The sequence below is a fragment of the Scleropages formosus genome, chromosome 10, assembly GCF_900964775.1.
Source record: "Scleropages formosus chromosome 10, fSclFor1.1, whole genome shotgun sequence".
NCBI lineage: Eukaryota > Metazoa > Chordata > Actinopteri > Osteoglossiformes > Osteoglossidae > Scleropages > Scleropages formosus.
The window spans coordinates 25,309,865-25,336,692 of record NC_041815.1 but is presented as its reverse complement, the minus strand read 5'-3'; the positions used below and the strand labels follow the sequence as shown (position 1 = coordinate 25,336,692).

General features: G+C 43.8%; 3 protein-coding genes and 1 long non-coding RNA gene across 9 annotated transcripts; 1 reads left to right on the top strand and 3 right to left on the bottom strand.

Annotated features, from left to right (window-relative positions):
• Positions 1–552: 552 nt before the first annotated feature.
• LOC108932371 (dehydrogenase/reductase SDR family member 13-like) lies at positions 553–16,186 on the bottom strand. Of its 4 annotated transcripts, none has more exons than XM_029255367.1 (9): positions 16,069–16,186; positions 8,180–8,539; positions 7,781–7,924; positions 7,425–7,479; positions 6,189–6,239; positions 3,477–3,595; positions 2,551–2,674; positions 1,445–1,771; positions 553–1,022 (listed from the first exon to the last, which is right to left on the bottom strand). In XM_029255367.1, exons 3-9 carry the CDS (start codon positions 7,796–7,798, stop codon positions 763–765), a joined length of 954 nt encoding a protein of 317 aa, XP_029111200.1. In that variant the 5' UTR covers positions 7,799–7,924; positions 8,180–8,539; positions 16,069–16,186; the 3' UTR covers positions 553–762. The 4 variants fall into 4 exon arrangements, with proteins under 4 accessions (XP_029111200.1, XP_029111202.1, XP_029111201.1 ...); XM_029255369.1 differs by lacking the exon at positions 16,069–16,186 and adding an exon at positions 8,658–8,684 and having other exon boundaries at positions 8,180–8,372; XM_029255368.1 differs by lacking the exon at positions 16,069–16,186 and adding an exon at positions 8,607–8,641 and having other exon boundaries at positions 8,180–8,372.
• On the bottom strand, positions 8,774–16,074 carry LOC114911594 (dehydrogenase/reductase SDR family member 13-like). 3 transcript variants are annotated; one of them, XM_029255371.1, is made up of 8 exons: positions 15,709–16,074; positions 15,311–15,454; positions 15,142–15,196; positions 13,694–13,744; positions 11,432–11,550; positions 10,509–10,632; positions 9,666–9,992; positions 8,774–9,243 (listed from the first exon to the last, which is right to left on the bottom strand). In XM_029255371.1, the coding sequence occupies exons 2-8, from the start codon at positions 15,326–15,328 to the stop codon at positions 8,984–8,986; spliced, it is 954 nt and encodes a 317-aa protein (XP_029111204.1). In that variant the 5' UTR covers positions 15,329–15,454; positions 15,709–16,074; the 3' UTR covers positions 8,774–8,983. The 3 variants fall into 3 exon arrangements, with proteins under 3 accessions (XP_029111204.1, XP_029111205.1, XP_029111203.1); XM_029255372.1 differs by having other exon boundaries at positions 15,311–15,408; XM_029255370.1 differs by lacking the exons at positions 13,694–13,744; positions 15,142–15,196; positions 15,311–15,454; positions 15,709–16,074 and adding an exon at positions 12,259–13,245.
• Positions 13,839–15,006, top strand: LOC114911595 (uncharacterized). The gene is made up of 3 exons (XR_003797949.1): positions 13,839–14,075; positions 14,219–14,342; positions 14,829–15,006. It is a non-coding gene; the product is annotated as an uncharacterized LOC114911595 (long non-coding RNA).
• A 702-nt stretch (positions 16,187–16,888) lies between the features above and the next one.
• On the bottom strand, positions 16,889–21,127 carry LOC108932370 (dehydrogenase/reductase SDR family member 13-like). Its single transcript, XM_018748689.1, has 5 exons — positions 20,896–21,127; positions 18,956–19,074; positions 18,707–18,830; positions 18,024–18,350; positions 16,889–17,358 (listed from the first exon to the last, which is right to left on the bottom strand). The coding sequence occupies exons 1-5, from the start codon at positions 21,026–21,028 to the stop codon at positions 17,099–17,101; spliced, it is 963 nt and encodes a 320-aa protein (XP_018604205.1). The 5' UTR covers positions 21,029–21,127; the 3' UTR covers positions 16,889–17,098.
• Between the last annotated feature and the right edge of the window lie 5,701 nt (positions 21,128–26,828).

The window sequence follows — 26,828 nt, the reverse complement described above, 5'->3', positions numbered from 1 at the left end:
TCATTTAACAGAAAAGCTTTTAATGCCTGCTCTCGGACTTTAAAGATATCAGATAGCGAACAACAACTGTGTCTGGACATTATGGCTTACAATCATGTCATTACAGTTTGGGTATCACCATCTGCAAGTCTGACATTCCCTGCACTTTTTTGGCATTAAATGCTGTTTAATGAACAGCATTTAATGTCCAGTTACTTAATCTCTCTGTACATTTGCATTCCATAACCCTTTTCTACTATTGTTGACAAGAAATTAACCACACACCCAATACCCAAATCATTAAAAATTTAGGTTCCCTGAAAAACAAGTGGTCAGTCCCCACACACACACACACACACACACACACACACACACACACACACACACACACACACACACACACACACAGCCTGAAACCGCTCATCCCAAAAGGGGTCGCGGCGAGCCAGAGCCTAACCCAGCAACACAGGGTGCAAGGGTGGAGGAGGAGGGGACACACCCAGGAAGGGATGCCAGTCCATCCCAGTGCACCCCAAGCAGAACTTGAACCCTAGACCCATCAGAGAGTGGAACCCAGCAAAGCCTGCTGCATCACTGCACCCCCCAGGGCTGGTCCAAATTATTTTAAAACAAATTACCAATTATTCCACTGAATTCATCAATACAAGGAGGATTAGATTTAAAAAGACAATTTAAGTAAATCTAACATAGAGTTGTTGTCTCCACCTCCCTGCTGGCCTCTCTCAGCTCCAAAGAGGATACCCAGCTAGTCTCTCTAAGGCCTCAAGAAAGGCCACAGAACCTCTCGCTGATCTCCCACAGCTTCTTGGCCGTGGCATCATCCCGTGCCTCGGCATTCACATCCATCACAGCACAGTTCTCGAAATAGCGACCGCTCAGGGGCTCGATGCCTTCCTGCAAGGCACAATGCAACGTGGTCTGTGCTCCAGCCATTGGGTCCTTGAAGAACAGAAAAGTCATCGGACGAGTCAGGATCTTGGCGATGGTGGGGAAGTTACGTGTGAGCTCCGTCTTGATTGTTCCTGAGGACAACAAACAAGGGGGGCATCACAACACTTCCAAACAAAGGCAAAGGGAGCTGTTTTAATGCAATGACAGAACAGTGAACTTAAAGTTCTCAGTTCTGGCTGCAGTGTGGTGGAAGGTTCCATAAACCTTCACTAATTTTGTTCCAAGGGGGAAAAAAGAGAAATGAAGATGGCTCTATATAGAATTGATAGGGAGCAATTTGTAATTTAATAAATGCTTGCAAACACAGTGTTATTGAACTAAGTAACCGTACTTTGAGAATCATGTGCCTCCATCTGAATCTTTCCATATGTTGGTGAAACACTTGTTTACACCAAGTTGTCTACGGCTTTGGAGAAGAGCATCTGCCAGCTGAATAAATAACATAAACAAGGACCTTCACGTTTATGCAAATATGAACACTGGACTCGCTCACCAGGGTGAACGCTGTAACAGGTGACCCCAGTTCCTTGCAACATCTTGGCCAGCTCACGAGTGAAGAGGATGTTGCATAGCTTGGTGTCACAGTAGGCCTTGAACATCTGCATAAAAGAATTGCTGGTTCTGAGGGTTTTGTGGGTCTCCACATTGTTGAAATCAATATGTCCCCATTTATAGGCCATGGATGACACATTGATTACACGACTGGGGGCACACTCCTTCAGTCGCTCCAGTAGCAGGTGGGTTAACAGGAAGTGGCCAATGTGATTGACACCAAATATCATTCCAAGGCCATCCTCAGTTCTCCCCTGAAGCATAAGTCCTAAAAATGGAAGAGAAACATATTTTACAAAGTCCACAGGACAATTTCTCGTGCAAAGAGCTGACTGTGCTCACGACTACAAAAGATGGGATCTTTTTAAAAATTTTTTTTAGAATGGTGACAGTAAAACAGGTGGGCTGCTTCAATGAAACAAGACTGAGAAGAATTTTAGTAAGGTGGATTGATTTTTTTTTTTATTTTTTGACACCAAATATCATTCCAAGGCCATCCTCAGTTCTCCCTTGAAGCCAGAGTGCTAAAAATGGAAGAGAAACATTTTACAAACTCCACAGGACAATTTCTCGTGGAAAGATCTGACTGTGCTCGCGACTAAAAAAAAAAAAAAAAAAAAAGATCCCATGTTTTGTAAATTAATTTCTTTTAGGGCGGTGGCAGTAAAACAGATGTGCTGCATCAGTGCAACAAGATTAAGAATTTTAGTAAGGTGGATAGATTTTTTTTTTAAAATAGGCAAACTTTTTTTATGCATTGGGAAATATGCTTTAAAAATTAAACAATATTTGATTTCTAAACGGCAGGTCTGGGGTTCGAGTCCTTGTGGCGGACTGGCATCCTGTCCAGGGTGTGTCCCCTCCCCGTGCCGTGTTAGGGTCCGGTTCACTGCGACCCCGGTTGGGACAAGCGGTTTCAGACAGTGTGTGTGTGATTTCTAAACTCTGCTCACAGACTTATATTTCTGTGATTCTACAGCAAACTCATGGGTGTTGTAGGTCAGACAAGCCTGGCCCAATCACAGCGGTGTTCTAACGAGAGCCAACCTGCGTTGTTGATGAGTATGTCCAGCCGCGATTCCTGCTTCAGGAAGGTCTCGGCGAACGAGCGCACCGACTGCAAGCTTGCCAGGTCCAGCTGCATGTACACCACCTGGTTGTTCCCGCTCTCCTGAAAGTTAACCATGTTCAGATCTGCTCATTCAGCTGATGCTTTTCTCCAAAATAACATATATTAACTTAATTACAGCAATTTACCATTTCAACAGCAGGGTAGTGTTCACCAGAGAAGTTTAGGATATGCACCTTCATCAAGGGTACTACAACAGGAGGTGAAATTTGAAGTGGCAGCTCTGGACAAGAAAGCCCTACAGAGGGTGGTCAAAACAGCTCAGGGAATCATCGGCACACAGCTACCGGCAGTCCAGGACACTTACACCACATGCTGCCTCAGAAGGACGATGCGCATCATGAAAGATCATAGTGACCCCGCACGAACACTTTTCTCTTCTCTGCCATCTGCAAAGCCGCTCAGGTCTATTCGAACCCGCACAGCTAGGTACGGGAACAGCTTTTACCCCACTGCTGTAAGAGTATACAATACTCACCAATGTGCCACCTTTAGTAACTAGAGTTGGACTGTTCCACCCAAGCACATTGGTAAATTACACTGTAACTTCAAGGATTCTCATTCTCTCGTTCTGTGTTCTCTGACTGTCAACTGGCATTATTGTTACTACTGTTACCATTATTTATTGTTATTGCTGTCATTACTGCTATTCTTATTTACTGTCATTGACATTGTTTTGTTTGTGCAGTATTTCTATTGTCCTTGTCCACAGTCTGTGGAGAAGCATTCAGGAAGATTTTCATGATACATGTACATGGTGCTTGTATCTATGACAATAAACTTGAAACTTGTAACTTGGCAGCAATTAAACCAGAAACCGCCCTATTAGCCATCATTTTCTCACCTTTACGATGTCACAGACAGCTGCCTCGGCCCGCTGTTTATTGCGGCAGGCCAGGATGACCCTTGCGCCCCTGCGTGCCAAGTCCACAGCCGTGGTCTTTCCAATTCCAGCGTTGCCTCCTAAAAGTAATATGGAACATACAATTAAACATTTTGACTCTGTACACACATTGTGGTCCATGTAATACCAACATGGCAGGAGGTGGCAAAGAATGTCCCTTTTATTGCTGAAGAAATCACACAGTGCTGTACAATAAAACGTGTACCTATGACCCCTCACCAAGGTTTGCTCTTATTGCAAAGTGTTGTAATGTGAGGATTTTTTTTTTTCTGTCACTTTTAACGAAGTTGGTAGAGATAACAGCTAAATTGTGTAACATCATTGTTATGTTCTTCAAAGACTTTTACCATAAGGAAATGGAACAGTTTTTTTTTTTTTTTTTTTTAAACAAAAACCTGAAAGACACACACTTGTTTTGTTTCTTGTAACTAACTTTCCAGGTAACTACACCCCAGGAGATCTGGCGAGGTGTCTGCAAGGTTTGTGTTGAAGACAACAACAGTTAGTTCACAGAAGACAAACAACGACGACGTTTGTTATTGAATTTTGTGAGTTTACTGGAAAAAATGCTCAGAATAAGCTGCAATCCCACTGCGGAAAGTTGGAGACATTTTTTTTTTTTGGCTGGTACGAGTTCCGTCAGGCAGTGTGTGTGGAGGTAGCTAACTTTTTAAATTTCATTAAAAAAAAGACTCTTAAGACACTCTGTACGCTGTTCCCGCGCTTTCGGCGGCTCGCGCACCTGTGACGATGATTGTCTTGCCGTGGAGCTTACTCTTGCTTTCGCACTGGGCGCCTCTCCGACACACCAGGTACATGACGCCGTAAAGAGACACGATGACGGCGAGCGCGAGCAACAGCACGTCCATGATGCGGAGATCTCTGTGCGCGAGTTCGTCTGTGGCGCGAATGCTGTTGACGCCCAGCATCCCGGCTGTTGTAAGGTACTCTATTAGAATGCGTGAAAAAGGTACGTGACGTGTGATATACGTGAGCACGATGTAGGAGGTGGTGGCTGTGTGTGCGTGGTAGCGGAATGAAAGAAACGACGTTTAGTTATTGCATGACTCAGTAAAACTACAAACGTTACATGGTGTCAGAAGTTGTAATTGAGTCTGCTACAACGTCGTGAATAGAACGCACACGCGAAACTTTTTTGACTGACTGGGATAAAATTTAAGAAACTGAGAAAATCGCTCCACTGCTGTTTCCGTTGCACACGGATTCAGTCAGTTTTAATTTTTTTTTTTTTTGGAGCAACAACGAATTTTTACGCGAAGGCGTAGATGGCGAGCCACCCAAAGAACTGAGCCTTGGTTGGATTTGTTGGCACTAATTTAAACTTCAGTGATTGAACTGCAAGGGGGCGCAGTGGGTTGGACCGGGTCCTGCTCTCCGGTGGGTCTGGGGTTCGATTCCCGCTTGGGGTGCCTTGTGATGGACTGGCGTCCCGTCCTGGGTGTGTCCCCTCCCCCTCCGGCCTTACGCCCTGTGTTGCCGGGTAGGCTCCGGTTCCCCGTGACCCCGTATGGGACAAGCGGTTCAGAAAATGTGTGTGTGTGTGTACACATGGCATAACTACAACCACCATCAAGCTTGTGTCTCCGAGGGAATCTCGCAGAAAACTGGAAGCTCTTTATTACAAAAATTCGACCTGTTCCCACCTGACTCTGCAAGCCGCGAGCGGCATCGCGCGGCTGAGAAGTCGGAGAAACATCAAGTGCAATCATTATGATTTGTGCCAAATTTTTGCACGTCGTCGCGGGTGAGGAGGCTAAGTTTGCAGTACTTTCGAATTTCAGGACGATGAAAAAGATAACAGATTGCTGTACTTAAGCAAAAGTTTAAAGACTTGCGAACCGAAAGAACCCTCCCCATGTTTTTCACGAGAGCTCAGTCAAGAACATGAATAGCTGTCCTATTATGAAGCTAAAGAATAAGACAAAAGAAAAGACCGTGAGTTCGGAGAGCAGCGTGACTCTTTAGTTAGAGATAGAACTTTGTGGAACACGAGATGACAAGAGCCAGACAACTGAGAGGCAGACCTCACATTAGCAAAAGCTGTTGATATTATTATATTTGCCGTGACAGTGAAATCACTAGCTAGATAAAAAAAACCCCAATGAAGAAGCAGACATGCGCAAAATTAAAACTGTCGAAAACAGACGAAGAACGAGTAAGAACGAGCTAAACTTTAGCCTACAGGAAATGCAGAACGCATCTTCAGAACCGCTTGTCCCAGAACGATTAAAAAAAAACAAAGTCGATGTGGTTATAAACATGAGCAGAGACAAGGCCCTGCCTATGGACAGACGTGTAAATCATGCAATAAAAAGAACCATTTTTTTCCAAAATGTGCAGAAACTAACGGAAACAACCAGGAAAAATGCGTGCGCTTTAACGAAATGGGGAAAACACACTACTAGCATGTTCCTGGGCACAAAAGAGAAGTTCAGATGACTAAAAAGGTAAAAAACATACAGGCCGTCAAAACAGGAATGCAAAAGGATAAAGAGAAGTGGACAGAGAAAGTGAAGACGATAAATAACATTCAAACCAACAATGGGACAGAATGCAGTGTTTTATCCTTCAAGATTTTCAACTCACTTGCCATAAGGGAGAACTGAATAAATACCCTGGCAAGTTGCTTACCTACTCTGGACACCAGATGTCGCCATTGGGTCAGAAACTGCTGACCTGTGACTACAAAGGACAAATACACAGAATTGAGCTCCAGATCACAGAAAGAGATGCACCTGCAATACAAGGAAGAAGCACATGTCAAACATTAGGCATGATAAAAAAAGAGTACATGAAGTGACAGTTGAGGACAATGACATGCTGAAGGATTATTTAGATTTGTGGTTTAGGGTGTATGCCAGGACACGATCACATACAAGTGGATCCAACGGTCACACCAGTGTCGTTCATGCGCCACGAAAAGTTCCAGTTGCCTTGAAAGGCAAGATAATCGAGGAATTACACAGATGGGTAAAAGATGGATGTAATCGCCAGACAAACGGAACCAAAAGATTGGGTCAGTAGCATGGTAGTGATAGTTAAGCCAAACAAAATTCGTATGTGTCTCGACCCACTTAATCAAACGAGAACACTGCCCACTGCTCACGGTAGAAAAGGTCATGTCAGACGTTCCAAATCCCAAAATCTTCTCTGTACTAGATGCAAACCAAGGTTTCGGCAGATTAAATTGGATGATGAGTGCTCCAAGATGTGTACATTCAACACACCCATAGGAAGATACCGATTCCCACGTCTACCTTTTGGAATGTCATCGGCATTAGAGGTATTGTGTTTCATGTTAGGTGCAGGATTTTTAATCCTTTTAACACACTTCATTTAATTGCACATTTTTATAATTTATAGCACTTATTGCACTTTCAAGTAGTTACTTGTAAATGATTACGTGTGTGGTGTGTTTAATTTTATTGACTGCCATTGTTATTTATTTGTTGACTGTTTTATGTTCAGTGTAGAGTAGGTTAGTGTGCTGTGTGGGTGTTTGTTAATTTTGTGATTGTGTATATGTATTTGTATCATTCACCAGTTTCATTAAATTGTGAATAGGGAAGACATGTTGTCAAAAGGAAAACACCCAAGAACGGCAGGTAGGGTGTATGGTAAGACCCTGGCAACAGGCCAGGGGACTGCCCCTCTTGAGCTGTCTAGTCACCAGGTGAGTTGCTTTCAGTTATTTATGGTTGTAAGCTTAGGGGTATTTTTTTTTTTTTTTTTTTAGTCTTTTAAAGGTCCTGTCATGCAGTCTTTATATTAGTTGGTCTTATTGATTGTATTATTGGCGTGACAGTTTCTGGGATTTATTGAATAAAGATTTTAATCATCAGAAATGATGAATGGAGAAGTTTTTACCTGTCAAGTTGGACAGTGTATGGATCCAGACACCTTTGATGGGCTGATAACCATGCTGATTGGTAAAAATTGAAAAAAAAAAAAAGTAAATTTCTCTTGTTCGATAATGGGTACATAAAGTCAGGTAATGTTTTACTCCAGGTTCCCTCTGTGACACTTTTATTTGCTCTTTATCTTCGAAGCATTGGCAGTGGCTGCACTGGGTCTTGAAAAAAGTTCTTATCAAGTTTAGCAGAGTTTTTGCCAAACCAGTCAGCATGACTGTGCAGTTTGAGTCTTTTCCTAAAATTTGTTTATATTTTTGTAAAAATAATTACATAAGAAGCAATTATAGGTGGGAAACTGATGATCCTTACCTGTTGAACGAGAGACATTCAAAACTGTATTCAAATAATTTGCGTTGTATCTCACACTCCAACTTCAGAAAGGCTTCTCTCACTCCATCTGAGACACGCTGAAGTGATCAGAGGGTGTGTGTTGTAAAAGGGTATAGTCCAGCTCTAAGGCACAATAACGTGATATTGATGTTCTGTTCCAAGTCAACTTTGTCAGTTCCACAATATGTTTAGAACATACATTGGAGTGAAATAGCGTTTTTCCTGGACCACGCTACGGTTCTTCCATTTTTTAAATATTAGAATATAAGACCATATAGTGTAAGCACATTCAGAGATTATTTTACACTCTTTATCCTGGCTTGTTGGCTACTTGACTTATTAGCACAGGTCCCATATCTGGGGGAAAAAAAGGATTACCCTTGTTGCCACATCAGAATGCCCAGTAGGGGTGGGCAGCCAGTGATACTTGGACCCCCAGAGGTCTATTCCCCCCCGTTTCACTGCTGGGAGTTTTTTTTGTTTTCCTCTCCTCAGATGCCAGTTGGCTCTCCAATAGTTAACTCTAACTGCTGGTATTCTGTGTCTTCCCCTGGAACTTTGTTCTGCCATCCTGGTGAAAAGAGTACTCCATAAAATATAAAACAAACCAGAATGTTTATTAGTTCTGTCAGATTATAATTACAAACTGAGATACAAAAATTAATTGCATGAATACCATGGTCTCTTTAATGCCAAGTCAAAATTTTCACACTTGCCCAGTTTTTCCAAAATGAAAACCTTACTCAAACGTACAGAGAGATTAAGTAACTGGACATCACAAGTTATGCTGCTGAGAAACACACACACGGTCTGAAACCACTCATCTCAAGCAGGTCACGGTGAGCTGGAACCTAACCCAGCAACACAAGGTGCAAGGCTGAAGGGGGAGGGGACACATCCAGGACAGGACGGCAATCCATCAAAAGGCACCCCAAGCGGGACTTGAACCCTAGACCCATCAGAGAGTGGAACCCAGCAAAGCCTGCTGCATCACTGCACCCCCCAGGGCTGGTCCAAATTATTTTAAAACAAATTACCAATTATTCCACTGAATTCATCAATACAAGGAGGATTAGATTTAAAAAGACAATTTAAGTAAATCTAACATAGAGTTGTTGTCTCCACCTCCCTGCTGGCCTCTCTCAGCTCCAAAGAGGATACCCAGCTAGTCTCTCTAAGGCCTCAAGAAAGGCCACAGAACCTCTCGCTGATCTCCCACAGCTTCTTGGCCGTGGCATCATCCCGTGCCTCGGCATTCACATCCATCACAGCACAGTTCTCGAAATAGCGACCGCTCAGGGGCTCGATGCCTTCCTGCAAGGCACAATGCAACGTGGTCTGTGCTCCAGCCATTGGGTCCTTGAAGAACAGAAAAGTCATCGGACGAGTCAAGATCTTGGCGATGGTGGGGAAGTTACGTGTGAACTCCGTGTGGACTGCTCCTGAGGACAACAAACAAGGGGGGCATCGCAACACTTCCAAACAAAGGCAAAGGGAGCTGTTTTAATGCAATGACAGAACAGTGAACTTAAAGTTCTCAGTTCTGGCTGCAGTGTGGTGGAAGGTTCCATAAACCTTCACTAATTTTGTTCCAAGGGGGAAAAAAAAGAAATGAAGATGGCTCTATATAGAATTGATAGGGAGCAATTTGTAATTTAATAAATGCTTGCAAAAACAGTGTTATTGAACTAAGTAACCGTACTTTGAGAATCATGTGCCTCCATCTGAATCTTTCCATATGTTGGTGAAACACTTGTTTACACCAAGTTGTCTACGGCTTTGGAGAAGAGCATCTGCCAGCTGAATAAATAACATAAACAAGGACCTTCACGTTTATGCAAATATGAACACTGGACTCGCTCACCAGGGTGAACGCTGTAACAGGTGACCCCAGTTCCTTGCAACATCTTGGCCAGCTCACAAGTGAAGAGGATGTTGCATAGCTTGGTGTCACAGTAGGCCTTGAACAACTGCATAAAAGAATTGCTGGTTCTGAGGGTTTTGTGGGTCTCCACACTGTTGAAATCAATATGTCCCCATTTATAGGCCATGGATGACACATTGATTACACGACTGGGGGCACACTCCTTCAGTCGCTCCAGTAGCAGGTGGGTTAACAGGAAGTGGCCAATGTGATTGACACCAAATATCATTCCAAGGCCATCCTCAGTTCTCCCCTGAAGCATAAGTGCTAAAAATGGAAGAGAAACATATTTTACAAAGTCCACAGGACAATTTCTCATGGAAAGATCTGACTGTGCTCGCGACTAAAAAAAAAAAAAAAAGATCCCATGTTTTGTAAATTAATTTCTTTTAGGGCGGTGGCAGTAAAACAGATGTGCTGCATCAGTGCAACAAGATTAAGAATTTTAGTAAGGTGGATAGATTTTTTTTTTAAATAGGCAAACTTTTTTATGCATTGGGAAATATGCTTTAAAAATTAAACTATTTGATTTCTAAACGGCAGGTCTGGGGTTCGAGTCCTTGTGGCGGACTGGCATCCTGTCCAGGGTGTGTCCCCTCCCCGTGCCGTGTTAGGGTCCGGTTCACTGCGACCCCGGTTGGGACAAGCGGTTTCAGACAGTGTGTGTGTGATTTCTAAACTCTGCTCACAGACTTATATTTCTGTGATTCTACAGCAAACTCATGGGTGTTGTAGGTCAGACAAGCCTGGCCCAATCACAGCGGTGTTCTAACGATAGCCAACCTGCGTTGTTGATGAGTATGTCCAGCCGCGATTCCTGCTTCAGGAAGGTCTCGGCGAACGAGCGCACCGACTGCAAGCTTGCCAGGTCCAGCTGCATGTACACCACCTGGTTGTTCCCGCTCTCCTGAAAGTTAACCATGTTCAGATCTGCTCATTCAGCTGATGCTTTTCTCCAAAATAACATATATTAACTTAATTACAGCTATTTACCATTTCAACAGCAGGGTAGTGTTCACCAGAGAAGTTTAGGATATGCACCTTCATCAAGGGTACTACAACAGGAGGTGAAATTTGAAGTGGCAGCTCTGGACAAGAAAGCCCTACAGAGGGTGGTCAAAACAGCTCAGGGAATCATCGGCACACAGCTACCGGCAGTCCAGGACACTTACACCACATGCTGCCTCAGAAGGACGATGCGCATCATGAAAGATCATAGTGACCCCGCACGAACACTTTTCTCTTCTCTGCCATCTGCAAAGCCGCTCAGGTCTATTCGAACCCGCACAGCTAGGTACGGGAACAGCTTTTACCCCACTGCTGTAAGAGTATACAATACTCACCAATGTGCCACCTTTAGTAACTAGAGTTGGACTGTTCCACCCAAGCACATTGGTAAATTACACTGTAACTTCAAGGATTCTCATTCTCTCATTCTGTGTTCTCTGACTGTCAACTGGCATTATTGTTACTACTGTTACCATTATTTGTTATTGCTGTCATTACTGCTATTCTTATTTACTGTCATTGACATTATTTTGTTTGTGCAGTATTTCTATTGTCCTTGTCCACAGTCTGTGGAGAAGCATTCAGGAAGATTTTCATAATACATGTACATGGTGCTTGTATCTATGACAATAAACTTGAAACTTGTAACTTGGCAGCAATTAAACCAGAAACCGCCCTATTAGCCATCATTTTCTCACCTTTATGATGTCACAGACAGCTGCCTCGGCCCGCTGCTTATTGCGGCAGGCCAGGATGACCCTTGCGCCCCTGCGTGCCAAGTCCAACGCCGTGGCCTTTCCAATTCCAGCGTTGCCTCCTAAAAGTAATATGGAACATACAATTAAACATTTTTGACTCTGTACACACATTATGGTCCATGTAATACCAACATGGCAGGAGGTGGCAAAGAATGTCCCTTTTATTGCTGAAGAAATCACACAGTGCTGTACAATAAAACGTGTACCTATGACCCCTCACCAAGGTTTGCTCTTATTGCAAAGTGTTGTAATGTGAGGATTTTTTTTTTCTGTCACTTAACGAAGTTGGTAGAGATAACAGCTAAATTGTGTAACATCATTGTTATGTTCTTCAAAGACTTTTACCATAAGGAAATGGAACAGTTTTTTTTTTTTTTTTTTAAACAAAAACCTGAAAGACACACACTTGTTTTGTTTTTTGTAACTAACTTTCCAGGTAACTACACCCCAGGAGATCTGGCGAGGTGTCTGCAAGGTTTGTGTTGAAGACAACAACAGTTAGTTCACAGAAGACAAACAACAACGACGTTTGTTATTGAATTTTGTGAGTTTACTGAAAAAATGCTCACAAGAAGAAATAAGCTGCAATCCCACTGCGGAAAGTTGGAGACATTTTTTTTTTTTTTTGGCTGGTACGAGTTCCGTCAGGCAGTGTGTGTGGAGGTAGCTAACTTTTTTTTAAATTTCATTAAAAAAAAAAAAAAAAAAAAAAAAAAAAGACTCTTAAGACACTGTACGTTGTTCCCGCGCTGCAGTGGCTCGCGCACCTGTGACGATGACTGTCTTGCCGTAGAGCGTACTCTTGCTTTCGCACTGGGCGCCTCTCCGACACACCAGGTACATGACGCCGTAAAGAGGCACGATGACCGCAAGCGCGAGCAACAGCACGTCCATGATGCGGAGATCCGTGTGCGCGAGCTCGTCTGTGGCGCGAATGCTGTTGACGCCTAGTATCCCGGCTGCTGTAATGTACTCTATTAGAATGCGTGAAAAACGTACGTGACGTGTGATATACGTGAGCACGATGTAGGAGGTGGTGGCTGTGTGTGCGTGGTAGCGGAATGAAAGAAACGACGTTTAGTTATTGCATGACTCAGTAAAACTACAAACGTTACATGGTGTCAGAAGTTGTAATTGAGTCTGCTACATGGCATAACTACAACCACCATCAAGCTTGTGTCTCCGAGGGAATCTCGCAGAAAACTGGAAGCTCTTTGTTTGTTACAAAAATTCGACCTGTTCCTACCTGTCACCTGACTGCAAGCCGCGAGCGGCATCGCGGCTGAGAAGTCGGAGAAACAACAAGTGCAATCATTATGATTTGTGCCAAATTTTTGCACGTCGTGGGTGAGGAAGCTAAGTTTGCAGTACTTTCGTCGAATTTCAGGACGATGAAAAAGATAACACTGATTGCTGTACTTAAGCAAAAGTTTGTGTGTTGGTGTTGCGAACCGAAAGAACCCTCCTCATGTTTTTTTCACGAGAGCTCAACGGAGAACATGATACCTCTACCTGTCCTAGGCTATTATGAAGCTAAAGAATAAGACAAAAGACCGTGAGTTCGGAGAGCTGCGTGACTCTTTAGTTAGAGATAGAACTTTGTGGAACACGAGATGACAAGAGGCAGACCTCACATTAGCAAAAGCTGGTGATATTATTATATTTGCCGTGACAGTGAAATCACTAGCCAGATAAAAACCCTCAGTGAAGAAGCAGACATGCGCAAAACTAAAACTGTCGAAAACAGACGAAGAACGAATAGGAACGAGCTAAAGGAAATGCAGAACGATTAAAAAAAAAAACAAAGTAGATGTGGTTATAAACATGAGCAGAGACAAGGCCCTGCCTATGGACAGACGTGTAAATCATGCAATAAAAAGAACCATTTTTTTCCAAAATGTGCAGAAACTAACGGAAACAACCAGGAAAAATGCGTGCGCTTTAACGAAATGGGGAAAACACACTACTAGCATGTTCCTGGGCACAAAAGAGAAGTTCAGATGACTAAAAAGGTAAAAAACATACAGGCCGTCAAAACAGGAATGCAAAAGGATAAAGAGAAGTGGACAGAGAAAGTGAAGACGATAAATAACAATAACATTCAAACCAACAATGGTACAGAATGCAGTGTTTTATCCTTCAAGATTTTCAACTCACTTGCCATAAGGGAGAACTGAATAAATACCCTGGCAAGTTGCTTACCTACTCTGGACACCAGATGTCGCCATTGGGTCAGAAACTGCTGACCTGTGACTACAAAGGACAAATACACAGAACTGAGCTCCAGATCACAGAAAGAGATGCACCTGCAATACAAGGAAGAAGCACATGTCAAACTTAGGCATGATAAAAAGAGTACATGAAGTGACAGTTGAGGACAATGACATGCTGAAGGATTATTTAGATTTGTGGTTTAGGGTGTATGCCAGGACACGATCACATACAAGTGGATCCAACGGTCACACCAGTGTCGTTCATGCGCCACGAAAAGTTCCAGTTGCCTTGAAAGGCAAGATAATCGAGGAATTACACAGATGGGTAAAAGATGGATGTAATCGCCAGACAAACGGAACCAAAAGATTGGGTCAGTAGCATGGTAGTGATAGTTAAGCCAAACAAAATTCGTATGTGTCTCGACCCACGTAATCAAACGAGAACACTGCCCACTGCTCACGGTAGAAAAGGTCATGTCAGACGTTCCAAATCCCAAAATCTTCTCTGTACTAGATGCAAACCAAGGTTTCGGCAGATTAAATTGGATGATGAGTGCTCCAAGATGTGTACATTCAACACACCCATAGGAAGATACCGATTCCCACGTCTACCTTTTGGAATGTCATCGGCATTAGAGGTATTGTGTTTCATGTTAGGTGCAGGGTTTTTAATCCTTTTAACACACTTCATTTAATTGCACATTTTTATAATTTATAGGGGGGGTGCGGTGGCGCAGTGGGTTGGACCGCAGTCCTGCTCTTCGGTGGGTCTGGGGTTCAAGTCCCGCTTGGGGTGCCTTGCGGCGGACTGGCGTCCCGTCCTGGGTGTGTCCCCTTCCCCCTCCGGCCTTACGCCCTGTGTTGCCGGGTAGGCTCCGGTTCCCCGTGACCCCGTAAGGGACAAGCGGTTCTGAAAATGTGTGTGTGTGTGTATAATTTATAGCACTTATTGCACTTTCAAGTAGTTACTTGTAAATGATTACGTGTGTGGTGTGTTTAATTTTATTGACTGCCATTGTTATTTATTTGTTGACTGTTTTATGTTCAGTGTAGAGTAGGTTAGTGTGCTGTGTGGGTGTTTGTTAATTTTGTGATTGTGTATATGTATTTGTATCATTCACCAGTTTCATTAAATTGTGAATAGGGAAGACATGTTGTCAAAAGGAAAACACCCAAGAACGGCAGGTAGGGTGTATGGTAAGACCCTGGCAACAGGCCAGGGGACTGCCCCTCTTGAGCTGTCTAGTCACCAGGTGAGTTGCTTTCAGTTATTTATGGTTGTAAGCTTTGGGGTATTTTTTTTTAGTGTTTTAAAGGTCCTGTCATGCAGTCTTTATATTAGTTGGTCTTATTGATTGTATTATTGGCATGACAGTTTCTGGGATTTATTGAATAAAGATTTTAATCATCAGAAATGATGAATGGAGAAGTTTTTACCTGTCAAGTTGGACAGTGTATGGATCCAGACACCTTTGATGGGCTGATAACCATGCTGATTGGTAAAAATTGAAAAAAAAAAGTAAATTTCTCTTTTTCTAAATTTCTATATTTTTGTAAAAATAATTACATAAGAAGCAATTATAGGTGGGAAACTGATGATCCTTACCTGTTGAACGAGAGACATTCAAAACTGTATTCAAATAATTTGCGTTGTATCTCACACTCCAACTTCAGAAAGGCTTCTCTCACTCCATCTGAGACACACTGAAGTGATCAGAGGGTGTGTGTTGTAAAAGGGTATAGTCCAGCTCTAAGGCACAATAAGGTGATATTGATGTTCTGTTCCAAGTCAACTTTGTCAGTTCCACAATATGTTTAGAACATACATTGGAGTGAAATAGCGTTTTTCCTGGACCACGCTACGGTTCTTCCATTTTTTAAATATTAGAATATAAGACCATATAGTGTAAGCACATTCAGAGATTATTTTACACTCTTTATCCTGGCTTGTTGGCTACTTGACTTATTAGCACAGGTCCCATATCTGGGGGAAAAAAGGATTACCCTTGTTGCCACATCAGAATGCCCAGTAGGGGTGGGCAGCCAGTGATACTTGGACCCCCAGAGGTCTATTCCCCCCCGTTTCACTGCTGGGAGTTTTTTTTTTTTTCCTCTCCTCAGATGCCAGTTGGCTCTCCAATAGTTAACTCTAACTGCTGGTATTCTGTGTCTTCCCCTGGAACTTTGTTCTGCCATCCTGGTGAAAAGAGTACTCCATAAAATATAAAACAAACCAGAATGTTTATTAGTTCTGTCAGATTATAATTACAAACTGAGATACAAAAATTAATTGCATGAATACCATGGTCTCTTTAATGCCAAGTCAAAATTTTCACACTTGCCCAGTTTTTCCAAAATGAAAACCTTACTTAATCTCTCTGTACGTTTGAGTAACTGGACATCACAAGTTATGCTGCTGAGAAACACACACACGGTCTGAAACCACTCATCTCAAGCAGGTCACGGTGAGCTGGAACCTAACCCAGCAACACAAGGTGCAAGGCTGAAGGGGGAGGGGACACATCCAGGACAGGACGGCAATCCATCAAAAGGCACCCCAAGCGGGACTTGAACCCCAGACAGCAGGAACAGGCAAAATCCGCTGCGCCACTGCATCCTCCCCTCTGCTGAGAAACACCTTTATTTCAATTTATGAATTCATTTAACAGAAAAGCTTTTAATGCCTGCTCTCGGACTTTAAAGATATCAGCTAGTGAACAACAACTGTGTCTGGACATTATGGCTTACAATCATGTCATTACAGTTCGGGATCACCATCTGCAAGTCTGACATTCCCTGCACTTTTTTGGCATTAAATGCTGTTTAATGAACAGCATTTAATGTCCAGTTACTTAATCTCTCTGTACATTTGCATTCCATAACCCTTTTCTACTATTGTTGACAAATTAACCACACACCCAATACCCAAATCATTAAAAATTTAGGTTCCCTGAAAAACAAGTGGTCAGTCCCCACACACACACACACACACACACACACACACACACACACACACACAGCCTGAAACCGCTCATCCCAAAAGGGGTCGCGGCGAGCCAGAGCCTAACCCAGCAACACAGGGTGCAAGGGTGGAGGAGGAGGAGACACACCCAGGAAGGGATGCCAGTCCATCCCAGTGAACCCCAAGCAGAACTTGAACCCTAGACCCATCAGAGAGTGGAACCCAGCAAAGCCTGCTGCATCACTGCACCCCCCAGGGCTGGTCCAAATTATTTTAAAACAAATTACCAATTATTCCACTGAATTCATCAATACAAGGAGGATTAGATTTAAAAAGACAATTTAAGTAAATCTAACATAGAGTTGTTGTCTCCACCTCCCTGCTGGCCTCTCTCAGCTCCAAAGAGGATACCCAGCTGGTCTCTCTAAGGCCTCAAGAAAGGCCACAGAACCTCTCGCTGATCTCCCACAGCTTCTTGGCCGTGGCATCATCCCGTGCCTCGGCTTTCACATCCATCACAGCGCAGTTGCTAAAATAACGACCACTCAGGGGCTCGATGCCCTCCTGTAAGGCGCAATGCAACGTGGTCTGTGCTCCGGCCACTGGGTTCCTGAAGAACAGAAAAGTCATCGGACGAGTCAGGATCTTGATGATGGGGTTGGCGTAACGACTGAGCTCCGTGTTGATTGCTCCTGAGGACAACAAACGAAGAGACATCACAACACTTCTAAACAAGGGCAAAGGGAGCTGTTTTAATGCAATGACAGAACAGTGACCTTCAAGTTCTCATTTCTGGCTGCAGTGTGGTGGAATCAGCTCCCTCAGAACTGCTGAATCCCTCTCAACATTCAAGAAGAGTCAACTTTATTTAGAGATCAGGCAAGTAGGTACTGGTTCATATGGTGGAATGTGACAAATTAACTATTCTGTAATCATGTGTTTGCAGCCAAATTCTTTCCTTTTTCTGATAAAATGCACTGTACTTTTTAGATGTTGCTTTGGAGAAAAGTATCTGCTAAATGAATAAATGTAAAACATCTCTTCCAGACAAACATCTCCTGTCTGTTCCATAAACCTTCAGTACTTATTTGTTCCCAAAAAAAAAAAGTTTGGACCATATCAATTCTACATACACAGCTATTTGTAATGTAATATATGATGGCAGAAAACAGTGTTACTGAACTGATTACTATACTTTGTGAATCATGTGCCTGCATCTGGTTCTTTATATAAGTTGGTGAAACACTTGTTTATACCAAGTTGTCTATGGCTTTGGAGAAGAGCATCTTCCAGCTCAATAAATAACATAAACAAGCACCTTCATGTTGATGCAAATATGAACATTGGACCTGCTCACCAGGGTGAAGGCTGTAACAGGTGACCCCAGTTCCTTGCAACCCCTTGGCCAGCTCACGAGTGAAAAGGATGTTGCACAGCTTGCTGTCGCAGTAGGCCTTGACTGTCTGCATGAAAGAACTGCTGGTCCTGAGGGCTTTGTGGGTCTTCACATTGTCGAAATCAATATGTCCCCATCTATAGGCCATGGATGATACGTTGATTACACGACTGGGGGCACACTCCTTCAGTCGCTCCAGTAGCAGGTGGGTTAACAGAAAGTGGCCAATGTGATTGACACCAAATATCATTCCAAGGCCATCCTCAGTTCTCCCCTGAACGTGAAGTCCTAAAAATGGAAGAGAAACATATTTTACAAAGTGCACAGGACAATTTCTCGTGCAAAGAGCAGACTGTGCTTACGACTACAAAAGATGGTATCTTTAAAAAAAATTTTTTAGGGTGGTGGCAGTAAAACAGGTGGGCTGCTTCAATGAAACAAGACTGAGAAGAATTTTAGTAAGGTGGATTCTTTTTTTTTTTTAATGGACAAACTTCTTCTGCATTGGGAGATAAGCATTAAAAATGAATATTCGATTTCTAAACTCTGTTAACAGACTTATCTGTGATTCTACAGCAAACTCATGGGAGATGTAGGTCAGACAAGCCTGGCTAAATCACAGCAGTGTTTTAATGATCTCCAACCTGCGTTGTTGATGAGTATGTCCAGCCGTGATTCCTGCTTCAGGAAGGTCTTGGCAAAGGAGCGCACCGACTGCAGGCTCGCCAGGTCCAGCTGCATGTACACCACCTGGTTGTTCCCACTCTCCTGAAAGTTAACCATGTTAGGATATGCACTTTCATCAAGGGTACTACAACAGGAGGTGAAATTTGAAGTGGCAGCTCTGGCAGCAATTAAACCAGAAACTACCCCATTAGCCATCACTTTCTCACCTTTATGATGTCACAAACAGCTGCCTCGGCCCGCTGTTTATTGCGGCAGGCCAGGATGACCCTTGCGCCCCTGCGTGCCAAGTCCAACGCCGTGGGCTTTCCAATTCCAGTGTTGCCTCCTGAAAGTAATATGAAACATACAATTAAACATTTATGATTCTGTACACACATTATGGTACATGTAAGACCAACGTGGTAGGAGGTGTCAAAGAATGTCCCTTTTTATTGCTGAAGAAATCACACAGTGCTGTATATAGGGCCGATGATTTTCCGCGATCGCGGAAAACGGACGGAATTCGCGGATTTAAAATTTTGAAACAGAATTTAGGTTTTCATATGCAAAATTTCATATTTTGCACATAAATCTAGCAAACAGTGTCTAATTGTTGAAATTTTCTTAAATATAAGTCTTCTGAAGTCTCTTCCCTAGATATTGCTGCTATTGGCAATTCTGCCATATGACACGGTGTAAAGTAAGCGACGTACCAAACTTGCGCAAATCTCCCAGAAGCCCTTGCGAGCTTCCGCTGTTCGATTTGAGTGCGCATACTGTGTACATTATAATTGTTCACCTGCGCATTACCACGTGACGTGATGGAACTCTTTGGCGAATAGAAATTTTATTGTTTTACCACATGATGCACACATGCGCAAACATTTCAATGAAATTAGACTAGTCGGTTACTGCGCAGTTCCATAAACTAACGTGAAGGTCAAGTATTGTTCGCACGAAAGCGACTGTCAATAAATTAGCTTTCGGCAGCGTTCGTTCATTTATGACAACCAATCAAATCGTTGAAAAACTCGCCCGTAGTAAATTATAGTATGTAAATAAAAAACAGCTGTCTGATTGATTAAATTAGTTACACTAGGCGCGAATTCGACAACAAATTTCACAGCATCGCCATCGGCCCCTAATAATTACAGCAAATGGCGGTAAGTATTGATGTGGATAAATCTATTTTTAGGCAGGGAAACAGTCTATAAAGAAATTCGCTGTCCCTCAGTCTAGACGCCAAAATTTTATTGGGAAGTTGTGTGCTCTTTTGATACTACTAGAAGTGTAATAGTAATACTAGTACACATTTTCATATGTAATTAAAAAATGTCACAATTCAATAAACAGAATAATAATTCTATATAAAATGTATTGTTTCAAGTATTCAAATGAAGAATATTCTAAAATATTTTATACTAGTATCAAAATAAAAACATTTTTAGTTAAAAAATAGTTTTTGACATCAATTGCATGAATTATGTCTGAAATGGAATTGAAACGGAATTTGCCTCAATCATACGAAACGGAAAATTACAAATTCTGAAACGGAAAATCGTTGGCCCCATAAGATGTGTACCTATACCCCTCAAGTTTCTTGCTTACTGCAAAATGTGGTAATTTGATGATGATTTTTTTTTTTTTTTTTGATTAACGGTGTACTGTCATTTTAAGGAAGTGGGTAACGAATACAGCTACACATTGTGTAATATCATCATGGTTATGTTCTTCAAAAGACTTCAAATGGAACAGTTTTTTAAATAAAAACCTTAAAAGACACACACTTGTTTTGTTTTTTTTTTTTTGTGACTTTCGAATACGCCCTCTGGCGACGTGTCTGCGAGAATTTCGTGTTGAAGAAACACAAAGGTTAGTTCACAGGACAAACAACATACCATAGTGGGCGTGACTTCGCAGCGCCATTTGTATCATTACTAACATAGTACGTCGTGCATATTTAACTGTCACTGAGTTTACTGCAGCAGTGCTCACCCAAATTAATTAATTCTGAGAAATATGCTGCAATTGCACTTCGCAGAAAGTTGATGGCGATGGTACGAGGCGTGGTCAGTGAGTGAGTGTGGTGGACGTAGTTATCATGTTTAAATTTCATTTGAAAAAAGACTATAAATCCAGTTCGTAACTTGGCCGCGCTGCACCGCACCTGTAACGATGACTGTCTTGCCGTGAAGCGTACGCTTGCTCTTGCACCAGGCGCCCCTCACACACACCACGTACATGACGCCGTAGAGAGCCACAGCAACGCCGACGGCCAGCGCGAGCAACAGCACGTCCATAACGTGGAAATCTCTGTGCGCGCGTCGAAACTTCCGTCTCTCGAGCCCGAGCTGGTCTACGGCGCGAATGGTGTATTTACGCCCCGTATCCCGGCTGTTGTAACGTACTCTATTAGAATACGTGAAACACGTACGTGACGTGCGACGTGACCACGATGTAGGAGGTAGTGGTTTTGTGTATGATGGCAGACTTAGACTAGTAAAAAAGAAGCCACAAGCGCGTTTCCATCCGTCACATGTTTTTCACGAGAGCTCAAAGACCGTCGGAGAATGTCCCTTGGCACGGTCGAAGACTAAAAAAGTAAAAAATATACAAGCCGTCACAACAGGAATGCGCACACACACACACACATTTTCAGAACCGCTTATCCAATACGGGGTCGCAGGGAACCGGAGTCTACCCGCCAACACAGGGTGTAAGGCTAGAGGGGGAGGGGACACACCCAGGACAGGACGCCAGTCTGTCACAAGACACCCCAAGCGGGACTCGAACCCCAGACCCACTGGAGAGCAGGACCTCGGTTCAACCCACCACACCCCCACTACAAAAGACAAATACACAGAATTGAGCTCCAGATCACAGAAAGAGATGCACCTGCAATACAAGGAAGAAGCACATGTCAAACATTAGGCATGATAAAAAAGAGTACATGAAGTGACAGTTGAGGACAATGACATGCTGAAGGATTATTTAGATTTGTGGTTTAGGGTGTATGCCAGGACACGATCGCATACAAGTGGATCCAACGGTCACACCAGTGTCGTTCATGCGCCACGAAAAGTTCCAGTTGCCTTGAAAGGCAAGATAATCGAGGAATTACACAGATGGGTAAAAGATGGATGTAATCGCCAGACAAACGGAACCAAAAGATTGGGTCAGTAGCATGGTAGTGATAGTTAAGCCAAACAAAATTCGTATGTGTCTCGACCCACTTAATCAAACGAGAACACTGCCCACTGCTCACGGTAGAAAAGGTCATGTCAGACGTTCCAAATCCCAAAATCTTCTCTGTACTAGATGCAAACCAAGGTTTCGGCAGATTAAATTGGATGATGAGTGCTCCAAGATGTGTACATTCAACACACCCATAGGAAGATACCGATTCCCACGTCTACCTTTTGGAATGTCATCAGCATCAGAGATATTTCAAAAAGCTGTAGCACAGATGATTGGAGATCTGTATGGTGTAATCAGCATTGTAGGTGATCTGTTGGTGTGGGGCAAAATCATACAAAAACATGATCGCAGACTGAGAAAACTCCTGCAAAGAACAAGAGAGTACAATCTTAAATTGAATAAAAAAAATGACAAATAAGAACATCACAGATCAAGTACATCTGTTATGTACTCACAGCTGATGGACTCAAACCAGATGATGAGAAGGTGAGACCTGTAATCCAACTACTGCCACCAGAAGACAAACAAGCTCTACAGAGATTTCTGGGTATGCTGCAGTATTTAGCCAAGTTCATTCCCAATTTGTCGGAAGTGCACAGCCGAGAAAGCTGCTCGGAAACGACTCTGAATGGAACTGGGGAAGTTAACAATAAAAATTTTTTTAAAAGCTGAAAACATTAGCAACAAACGCACCAACACTGAAGTACTATGTTCTCAGTAGATGCTAGTTCTGAAGGCATAGGAGCTGTCTTACTTCAAGATCAAAGACCAGTAACATACGGATCACCTTAAGGCTTTGTTGTACGTCAAAACCATCTGCGGATCGATTTTCCTGCACAGGCGAGTCACCAAACGCCAGACCTCCCACACCTGACCACAGTCCCAAAAGGCAGGTGGGAGAGTTTTGCTCTCGCTGCACTGGAGTTGCGGGCAGAGTAGGTGACTGGTCAGTTTGTGCTTGTACAGGATTACTTTGACCAGCAACTTACTCCGTAGACAACGCCAGTTCAAATCTTACAGATGGTGGTCAAGCTCCTTTGGCTGAATCCTGGCCCACGTGTCCTCCGTGAGGCCCAGAAGAACTTGAGTTCCTCTCCTCTTGACCATGGCTTTATACAAGGCCCTGTGCTTAAGGAGGGTCTCTGCCTCGACCCCGATCGCTGTGGTCTTACTCCACTTTATAGCATGGCAGTAATGACCGGGCCATGTCTCGGCATTCAGCCTGGTGTTGGACCAGGATTTCAACCAACTGGCGCATTGGAAGGCCCAACCAAAGACGCACAAACTACTGGGGGGATGCTCACGTATTCGTTCCTGCCCCTCCAGACGAAATTGAAAACGTCTTTCGTAAGGCCTTTCCGAATTGTGCGGGACAAGGGGTACACCTGTGCAAGGTAGAGCAACATGGGGAGGATGTCCGCCTTCAGCGCCAGTGTTTTCCTGATTAAGTAGAGGAGCCTTCTCCACCACCCCATTTTCCGTCTGGCTTTGGCCAAGCATTCTTCCTAATTGGCCTTGGCGGCACCTTCCGAAAAATTGACCCACAACACCTTGAGAGGACCGTCACATCAGGAAAAAGCACCGATGCAGTCCTCTCTGTTTTTCCAGCTGCCAAAGTACTTTACAACAGACTTGCCGAGGTTCAGCGCCAAGCCTGAGGCACACCCAAACGCCAGAACCAGGCCAAGTGCCCGACCAAGCAACCGGTCTGAGCACAGGAAAAACGTAGTGTCGTCCGTGTACTGGGCCTGCTTCAACATCTAACTGCCACCCCCCGGCAGGGGCAGGCTGTCGATCCCCGGGTGGCCACGAATGCCGGCCCCCAGCGGCTCAATGTAAAGAACGTAAAGGAGCGGTGAGAGCGGACAACACTGCCTCAGTCCACTCAGCTGGGGCACCCACTCCCAGAGGGAGCGTTTATGGTAACTTGGCTACCTACCTCGGTGTAAAGCACGTGCACCCACCACAGGAAATTAGGGCCAAAGCCCAGTCTGCTCAGGGTGTTGAATAGGGTCAAACGCCATCTCCTGGTCCAAACCGAGTAGTATGAGGGGGAACTTTCGGTCCTCCGCCCAGGCGATCGTATCCCGGACCAGATGCAAATTCCCGAACGCAGAACGCCCGGACACTCCGTACGTCTGGTCACGATAGACCAAGTCGGCCATTACCTTCTTCAGCCGCTCCGTAAGGACTTTCGCAATGATCTTTGCGTCAACACAAAGCATCATAAGGGGTCTCCAGTTGGCAAGATTGGCTTTATCGCCTTTCTTGTACAACAAGGAGAGCACCCCTGTTCTCATCCTCTAGGTAAGCATGCCCCTGCCCAGCACCCCTCGACTGGTCCCAAGATGTCTCAAAATGTGGAATAAAATTCCAGATAGAAATCGTGACCTTGACCATCATACTGTATGGTCCGTGGGCCACTGGGCAGGCAAGAGAACCTTCTTAAAAGTAACAGAGGGCAATGCTAAAATCTAATGTAAATGACTACAGGCCCTGCAGCTGTTGCGCGTAGGTGGAGTCCACTCTACAGGCGTGGGAACACTTTTTGGGGACGGCACCTTTGAGAAGGTAGGGCCATAGTATTGTTCATGTTGACTGGGTTTTGGGGTGGACATCATATGGAGAAGTCAGCACATACGCGTTCTGTGCGTCTATGCTCCAGTGGAGGTCAAACCCCACATTGCTCTGTTTGATGACCTGGTCCCTCATTGTGTGACTGATAAACATCTAGTAATAGGAGGAGACTTCAACATCTTTTTTGAAGGCAAGAACGATGCTAGTATCAAACATTTTAAAACTTTTATTAGCAGTTTTAACCTTACTGACGGTTTTTGAAAATGCAACCCCACTGATCCGGGCATTAACTGGTGCAACAGCCACAGCGCCTGCAGTCGTTTAGATTACTTTTTAGCATTGCCCTCCGTTACTATTAAAAAGGTTCTTTTGACTGCCCAGTGGTCCATGGACCATATGATGGTTTGGGCCACAACCCATAGCCATAGCTACTGGAAGCTGAATATTGAAGTCCTCCAAGAAAAGGAGTATACAGAACTTTTTTATGAGAATTTTTCATTGTAGCAGGATTCTATGGATTTTTTCTCCTCGCTGGCTGATTGGTGGGAGGGGGTCAAGGCGAAGACCAAGACCCTCACCATCAACTATTGTATCCAACATGTCGTTTTGCGACGTCAGGATATCAGCTCACTTGAGGAGGAACTCCAGAGGATTTGTTCTTGCCACAGTGACGGCAGGACCTTCGATTATGATAGGGCTGTGGAGATAAAGGCTATACTGAGGCGGCTACATGAGCAGCAGGCCAAAGCCTTTCTGTTTGGTGCCACAATTAAGGAGGTAGAGGAGAACGAGAAGTGTACCTCCTACTTGTTTAACAAGGTGAAGGACTTGAAATGCAAGAGAGGGTGTAACTCTCTGTGGAACCAGCAGGGTGAGTCCCTCACTGACACTGCCCAGATGTTGGAGGTTGCATCCTGTTTTTATAGAAATCTTTTTAAAGTCAGGGAAATGGACCCAGAAACAGAAAGGAGCTTTTTAGAGAATTTGACATCGCAGGTTCTCGAGGATGCCCTTGGTGGCTTAGAGAGCCCCGTCACTTTGTTTGAGCTGTCAGAGGTGCTTGTTAAGATGAATTGGTACAAGGTTCCTGGCCTCGACAGTTTACTAGTGGAATTTTATTCTACGTTTTGGGATGCTTTGGAGCCACCGTTTTTGCATGTTGTCGAGGAGGTGGTGAGCAGGGGCATGCTTACTAAGAGTATGAGGACAGGGTGCTCTCCTTGTTGAAAAAGAAGGGTGATAAAGCCGATCTTGCCAACTGGAGACCCCTCAAGATGTTGGGGGTTAACTTCCTTTTGACACCTGTGTTGTGAAAAGGAAAACACCCATGAGCGGTAGGTAAGGTGTATGGTAACACCCTGGGAACAGGCCAGGGGACCACCCCTCTTGAATGGTAGCATTACCAGGTAAGTTCCTTTTAATTATTTCTGGTTTTAAGCCTGGGGTATGTTTTTTTTTTAGTGTTTTAAAGGTCCTGTCATGCAGTCTTTATATTAGTTGGTCTCATTGATTTTGTTGTTTTATTTTAGACTTTATTACTGGCATGACAGTTTTTAAGATTTTAATCATCGGAAACGATGAATGGAGAAATTTTTTACCTGTCGAGTTGGACAGTGTGTGGAGCCAGACACCTTTGGTGGGCTGGTAACTATGCTGATCTGTGGAGATAAGAAAAAAAAATAATCTTTTTAGTTCAATAATGGGTACAGAAGGTCAGCTCATGTTTTACTCCAGGTTCTGTCTGGGACACCTTAGTTGCTCTTTATCTTCGAAACATTGACAGTAGCTCCACTGAGTCAGATCTTGATAAGAGTTCTTATTACCTTTGACAGAGTTCTTGCCAAACCAGTCAGTGTGACCGTACAGGTTGTCTTCTCTTAAAATTCGTTTGATGTTTTTGTAAAAATAATTACATAAGAGGGGTGCGCGGTGGTGCAGCGGCTTTGGCCGGGTCCTGCTCTTTGGCAGGTCTTGGGAGTGCCCTGCGACAAACTGGCATTCCATCCTGGGTGTGTCCCCCCCACCCCGAGCCTTGTGCCCTGTGTTGCTGGGTTAGGCTCTGATTTGTCGTGACCCCACTTGGGACAGGCGGTTTCACTGTCCTGACTCTGTGTGTATGTGTGTGTGTGTGGAATTATGGGTGGGAAATGGATGATCCCTATCTGTTCAACAAGAGAAATTCAAAACTGTACTGAAATAATTTGTGTTGCATCTCACACTCCAACTTTTGAAAGGCTTCTCTCACCCCAGCTGAGACACGCTAAGTGATCGGAGGGTATGTGTTGTCAAAGGGTGCAGTCCAGCTCTAAGGCACAATAAAGTGAT

Bases quoted from the DNA above. Each gene is read 5' to 3' on its own strand.
- LOC108932371 (XM_029255366.1), bottom strand. From the start codon at position 4,465: ATGCTGGGCGTCAACAGCATTCGCGCCACAGACGAACTCGCGCACAGA. The intron at 3,596-4,278 runs GTGCGCGAGCCG...TATTACTTTTAG, and splicing joins CAAGACAATCATCGTCACAG to GAGGCAACGCTGGAATTGGA. The intron at 1,772-2,550 runs GTTGGCTCTCGT...TTCCATTTTTAG, and splicing joins CATACTCATCAACAACGCAG to GACTTATGCTTCAGGGGAGA.
- LOC114911594 (XM_029255370.1), bottom strand. From the start codon at position 12,385: ATGGACGTGCTGTTGCTCGCGCTTGCGGTCATCGTGCCTCTTTACGGC. The intron at 11,551-12,258 runs GTGCGCGAGCCA...TATTACTTTTAG, and splicing joins CAAGACAGTCATCGTCACAG to GAGGCAACGCTGGAATTGGA. The intron at 9,993-10,508 runs GTTGGCTATCGT...TTCCATTTTTAG, and splicing joins CATACTCATCAACAACGCAG to CACTTATGCTTCAGGGGAGA.
- LOC108932370 (XM_018748689.1), bottom strand. From the start codon at position 21,028: ATGGACGTGCTGTTGCTCGCGCTGGCCGTCGGCGTTGCTGTGGCTCTC. The intron at 18,351-18,706 runs GTTGGAGATCAT...TTCCATTTTTAG, and splicing joins CATACTCATCAACAACGCAG to GACTTCACGTTCAGGGGAGA. The intron at 17,359-18,023 runs GTGAGCAGGTCC...TGTTGTCCTCAG, and splicing joins CTGTTACAGCCTTCACCCTG to GAGCAATCAACACGGAGCTC.